At 39.4% G+C, this 6,605-nt stretch overlaps 1 protein-coding gene across 1 annotated transcript in view; it reads right to left on the reverse strand.

The window, feature by feature from the left end:
- LOC106868930 (protein PTCD3 homolog, mitochondrial) overlaps window positions 1-6,605 on the reverse strand; it is a 35,951-nt gene that overhangs the window by 5,856 nt on the left and 23,490 nt on the right. Inside the window, exons 13-19 of the mRNA XM_014914399.2 lie at window positions 6,107-6,117; window positions 5,629-5,738; window positions 4,826-4,904; window positions 4,100-4,190; window positions 2,846-2,925; window positions 1,480-1,565; window positions 594-662 (exon numbers count right to left, since the gene is read on the reverse strand). Of these exons, the coding sequence (XP_014769885.2) occupies window positions 594-662; window positions 1,480-1,565; window positions 2,846-2,925; window positions 4,100-4,190; window positions 4,826-4,904; window positions 5,629-5,738; window positions 6,107-6,117 (526 nt within the window). The remainder of the gene's footprint in view (window positions 1-593; window positions 663-1,479; window positions 1,566-2,845; window positions 2,926-4,099; window positions 4,191-4,825; window positions 4,905-5,628; window positions 5,739-6,106; window positions 6,118-6,605) is intronic.

Genomic DNA, 6,605 nt, shown 5'->3' on the forward strand with positions numbered 1-6,605 from the left:
TATATATATATATATATATATATATATATATACGTGCCTACACCTAAGTATCTTTGATATTTTGTGAAAGAAAGGCAGCAAGCTGGCAGAATTATCAGTTTGCGGGACAAAATGCCTAGTGGTATTTCATAAGTCTTTTATGTTCTGTGTTCAAATGCTGCCGAGGTCAACTTTGGCTTTCATCCTTTCAAGGTCGATAAAATAAGTACCAGTTGGAGCACTAGGGTTGAGCTAATCAACTTAGCCCCCGCCCCTGAAATTGCTGGCCTTATATATTAAAGTTGCAAACCAATATTTTGCAAAGGAACTTGTTGAGAATATTCATAGAGCCTGAATTATTTTCCACAAAAATCAGCAAGGAAACAATAAGTTACTTAAATTCATCGTCATCATCATCGTCATTTAACGTCTGCTTTTCATGCTAGCATGGGTTGGACGATTTGACTGAGGACTGGTGAAACCAGATGGCTACACCAGGCTCCAATCTGATTTGGCAGAGTTTCTACAGCTGGATGCCGTACACCAAAATTTTATAACAATTGTAAAACGATTTTTGATTGGTCAATGTAATAAATCTGCAAACAATAACATACCAGGCTTCACTAAAACGATCAGCTTTCATAACAATTACCATCATATTTCCAAGGAGTTCGCCTGTTAATCTAGAATAAAGAAAAAAAAAAGACAAAAACATTAACTCTTTAGCATTAAACCAGTCACATTTAATCAAAATATTCTACCCGTTTTATGCTTAAACTGGCCAGATCTGGCTTTCCACACTTACCATACAAAATCTGTCTAAAAAGATAAACAATCCCTTCATTGAAATCTCAAGGCTACATGATAATGCAGGATAAAATCAAAACAACTTGATAAACTTGTCAGGATGAATTCAAAGTGTCTTGAAAGAGAGAGTGGGTTCAAGAGGCATCAGACGTAGTGTACAAGAGAGAAGACTGTACTGGTATGGTCATGTGATGCATATGAACAAGGACTGCTGTGTAGGGAAAAGAGGTCAGTAGGAGTCACGTTTTCAAGTCTCGCGAAGTACGTCGTGTGAACACACTGATTTTACCGCTGCTTCTCAACCACATGGTTCTGGGTTCAGTCCCACTGCGTGGCACCTTGGGCAAGTGTCTTCTACTATAGCCTCGGGCCAACCAAAGTCCTGTGAGTGGATTTGGTAGACAGAAACTGGAAGAAGCCCATCGTGTATGTGTGTATGTGTGTGTGTACATGTGTCTTTGTATCTGTGTGTCCCTGACAACTAGTGTTGGTATGTTTAAGTCCCTGTAACTTAGCAGTTCAGAAAAAGAAACTGACATAATAAGTACCAGGCTTGGGAAAAAAAAAAAAACAACACAAGGAATGGGATCAATTCATTTGACTAAAATTCTTCAAAGTGGTGCTCCAGCATTGTCGCAGTCTAATGCCTGAAACAAATGAAAGATAAACGAAAATAGCAGAATAACAACTTACAAAATAAATTCTTTTATGTTTGCATCGTTTTCTTCTGTCCATCTCTCAATAATTTTCACTGCAACCTCAGCAAACTGTGAGAGGAGCTGAAAGACAAGAGAACCAATGAAATTGGCAGTTTACTAGTGTTGTGTAAGCTAGACAGGGACAGTAGAAACTAAACAAGCTGTTCAATATAGGATGCTGTTCAAGGCAGCGAGCTAGCAGAATTGTTAGCATGCTTAGTGGCTTTTCATCCATCTTTACATTCTGAGTTCAAATGCCGCTGAGATTGATTTTGCCTTTCATCCTTTAGTGGTCAATATAAATACGTACCAGTTGAGTACTGGGGTTGATGTAATAGACTTCTCCCCTATCCCTGAAACTGCTGGCCCTGGGCCAAAATTTGAAGCCAACATAGGATGCTGTTCTTCAAACATACAAAGTCACTGGACTATTTATTCACTAAGTCTATTTTTATTGTGGTGGAGAACTATGATGCAGTTGTGGTTAGCTGGCATCCCAACACACATCATTACAGGGCTATATGTGTGCGTGCATGCAGATATAAAAGGCTAGCTCTTCAGATCTACAGAAAATTTATGGTTACATAGATTTTTCAACGTCAGTAAACACATCCCCAAAAAATCATCTTACAAGATGGGCTTATTTTTTGTGTGTGTATACTGGAGTTGAGTGGAGGCGCAATGGCCCAGTAGTTAGGGCAGCGGACTCGCGGTCATAGGATCGCGGTTTCGATTCCCAGACCGGGTGTTGTGAGTGTTTATTGAGCGAAAACACCTAAAGCTTCACGAGGCTCTGGCAGGGGATGGTGGCGAACCCTGCTGTACCCTTTCATCACAACTTTCTCTCACTCTTACTTCCTGTTTCTGTTGTGCCTGTAATTCAAAGGGTCAGCCATGTCACACTGTGTCACGCTGAATATCCCCGAGAATTACGTTAAGGGTACACGTGTCTGTGGAGTGCTCAGCCACTTGCACGTTAATTTCACGAGCAGGCTGTTCTGTTGATCGGATCAACTGGAACCCTCGACGTCATAATCAACGGAGTGCCAACATGTGTGTGCGTGCAGATATAAGAGGTTAGCTCTTCAGATCTACAGAAAATTACATTGATTTTTCAACGCCAATATGCACATCGCAAAAAGATTATCTTACAAGATGGTTTTTTGTGTGTGTGTGTATTGGAGTTGAAGAAAACGTACTGTAGCATAAGCAGTACAGCTGCTTGGTACACCACCAACTTGGTGACCAGTCTAAAGCCTCTCCTCTCCCACACTGATTCAAGTAGCTGCCAGTTAGTGCAATATATTATTTCCATAAAACATTTTGTTAAGTGGGGGACAAGAAAATAAGACATTACTTACCTCAGGCCGGTTCTCTTCAGCCATTAACTTAAATATTGTTCCAGTTTCTTCTCCTCGTGTGAACTGGAACATAACCAGGTCTAAAACAGAAGCAAAATGAAATATATATATACAGGGTGTCCACAAAGTCTGGGTACATGGAGTAAATAAAATCATAACATAAACAATTAAATATAAGAAATAATAATTTCTTAAAGTATGTGCTAATCCCCATGTACCCAGACTTTGTGGACACCCTGTATATATCAAAAAAGCACCCAGCACACTCTGTAAAGTGGTATGCATTAGGAAGAGCATCCAAGCCATAGAAACCGTGCCAAACCAGACAAGAGTCTGGTGCAGCTCCCTAGCTTGCCAGCTCTGATCAAACTGTCCAACCCATGCCAACATGGACAACGGACGTTAAACAATGATGATCATGAAGGTGTATGAATGTGTGTGTCTGTGTGTACATGTATAAATACCTCTATATACACACACATATATAAATATACATATACATAAATACATCTACATATACATACACATATATAAATATACATATATATACACACATACATACGCACACACATATATACAAATACATACATCACACACACACATTTATATAAACATATATATATATATGCATGCGGTTTGGTATTTCGCTGAATTTCATTTGAGAACTATTAGGTCTTAGTAGACACATTACATGATTTTTAACATTAAGTTGTAATTAGCAGAACCATATATGAGTTCGCCTCTAAGGGTGAACAACTTGTATAAGATTCTGAGAATTATGATTTCCTTACAGTTCGTGCTGAAGAGAGACAGATATTTTTGGTAAGAGAATATCAATTTCGAAACCGGTCCACGAATAATAATGTTTTATTTATGTAATTTTCCCTGTCTTGCCCGCATACGGTTTGGTATTTCGCTGAATTTCATTTGAGAACTATTAAGTCTTAGTAGATACATTACATGTGATCTTCTTCTAGCACATTAACTGTCCACTCAGTGTGCAATTTCTCATTCATATTTTTATATATATAGATAAACATACGCAAACACAGCTGATGAAAGTACCCAAGCAATCTTAATATAAATAACCTACAGAGAAAGAAAACTGACGAAGGTATGGGATGGAGAGGGGGAATGTCAACTTCAGGAGGGTGGTGAATTTCACAAAGGAGTCGACAAAGGACCAGAACAATGACAATGACAACGGTGATGACACTCAGACCAGTGGAAAGACATGTGAGGGCTCGTACTTACCAGACCATATTCGAGGAAGATGTTCTTGGCCATCATGAAGTTTAATTGCGTTCAAGAGATCAGACAGTGCCAAAGTGTTTGGTGTCCACATCTACAGCAAAGAAAACATATATGCATTATATAAATTAATATTTCATGTTCATTTGTATTTATCAATTTATGTTCGAAAGGTGCCAGTTACATGACATCAACATTAACCAACAGAAACAAAACACCACCATAACCACCACTAGTGTCACTACAACCCAATCTGTAAATCCGAGTTACAGATAGTTTAAAATAACCAAATAAAGATAAAGAAAGGCGCAGGAGTGGCTGTGTGGTAAGTAGCTTGCTTAGCAACCACATGGTTCCAGGTTCAGTCCCACTGCGTGGCACCTTGGGCAAGTGTCTTCTACTATAGCCTCGGGTCGACCAAAGCCTTGTGAGTGGATTTGGTAGACGGAAACTGAAAGAAGCCCGTCGTATATATGTATGTATATGTGTGTGTGTTTCTGTGTCTGTGTTTGTCCCTCCAATATTGCTTGACAATCGATGCTGGTGTGTTTATGTCCCTGTAACTTAGTGGTTCAGCAAAAAGTGACCGATAGAATTAGTACTAGGCTTACAAAGAATAAGTCCTGGGGTCGATTTGCTCGACTGAAGGCGGTGCTCCAGCATGGCCGCAGTCAAATGACTGAAACAAATAAAAGAGTAAAAAGAGTATAGGTGGAGTGGCTTACTTACGTTTGGGGTGAACAAGTCATAGTAGTACATGATTTTCTCCAGAGTCTCAAATTGACAAATTAGGCGGAAAAAGAACGAACTGAAATGAATTAAAAAATATATAAATGTGTATGTGTATACATCATCATCGTTTAACGTCCGCTTTCCATGCTAGCATGGGTTGGACGATTTGACTGAGGACTGGTGAAACCGGATGGCAACACCAGGCTCCGATCTGATTTGGCAGAGTTTCTACAGCTGGATGCCCTTCCTAATGCCAACCACTCAGAGAGTGTAGTGGGTGCTTTTACGTGTCACCCGCACGAAGGCCAGTCAGGCAGTACTGGCAACGGCCACGCTCAAAATGGTGCATTTTATGTGCCACCCGCACAAGAGCCAGTCCAGGGGGTATGTAGTGTATATCCGTGTACATGTACATATGTGCATGTGTGGTAGTGGTGGTGGTGATGGTGAGGTGGCTTGACTTGCAAGCTGCCTGGTGACCTCAATAGTGCTAGTGGTATGAAAAAATGCACGCAGTACACACTGTAAAGGGGTTGGCTTGAAGAAGGGCATCTAGCCATAGAAACCATGCCAAAGCAGACACTGGAGCACAATGCAGTCCGTCGACTCATCAAATCCTTGCCAAACCATGCAAGCATGGAATGAGGCCATTAAATGGTGATGATGATGATAGCAACCATATAATATAAAGAAGTTAGTGATTTAATGAATGTACGTATGTGTGAGAGGAGGAGGAGGAGTTTTTTTTTGGTTAATTGAAATCAATGATTGTATGGTTGTATATTAAATTTACTACTCACTAATAGATTCCTTCCTTGAAGGCATCACCAAGGAATTTGTAGTTAGAACCACTGTGAAGGAATTCATCGATTTTGTAGGCCAATTGCAAGTCTTTAATTTGGATAAAGCACTGCAGAAAAACATGGGTATACAAGTAAGTATGTGTGTATATATATATATATATATATATATATATAAAATAGACCAAATACAAAAACAAAGTACACATATACAGGTGTGTGTGTGTGTGTGTGTGCACGCATATATACATGCAGATATATATATACATACCTATATATATATATATATATATATATATATATATATTTGCATGTGCATACACACATATATACATCTCTGTCTCACTATATACTCACACGCACACTCCTATACATGCACACACACACACTTCTATACATATATATACACACACTTTTGTGTGTGTGTGTGTGTGTGTGTGTGTACAGGATGCAGTGAATATATTCTCGTCTAAATTACGAAAAAATGAACTGGTATTAGTAACATTACCAAGTAACTTGCAAGACAAAACCTGGTCGCCTTGATCTTTGATTCAAGAATTTTCATCCAGCCAAGAAAGGACATTAAATAATCATCATCATCATCATTTAACGTTCGTTTTCCATGCTGGCATGGGTCGGATAGTTTGACTGAAAACTATTAAGCCAGGGAGCTGCACCAGGTTCCGATCTGATTTGACAAGGTTTCTACAGCTGGATGCCCTTTCTAACGCCAACCACTCCGAGAATGTAGTGGGTGATTTTTACATGCCACCAACACAGGTGCCACTGACCTAACACTGGAATCAGCCATGACTACAGTCTTAAAGCATGATATATCACTAAAGGTCTTGGTCACCTGTCGCTGCCTCCATGTAGCTCAACGCTCAAATGGTGCTTTTTATGTGCAACCTGATGACATATATATATATATATATATCATTGTCATCACCATCAGTTAGTATCCGTTTTCCGTGCTG

The sequence above is a fragment of the Octopus bimaculoides genome, chromosome 14 (genome assembly GCF_001194135.2).
Source record: "Octopus bimaculoides isolate UCB-OBI-ISO-001 chromosome 14, ASM119413v2, whole genome shotgun sequence".
Lineage (NCBI taxonomy): Eukaryota > Metazoa > Mollusca > Cephalopoda > Octopoda > Octopodidae > Octopus > Octopus bimaculoides.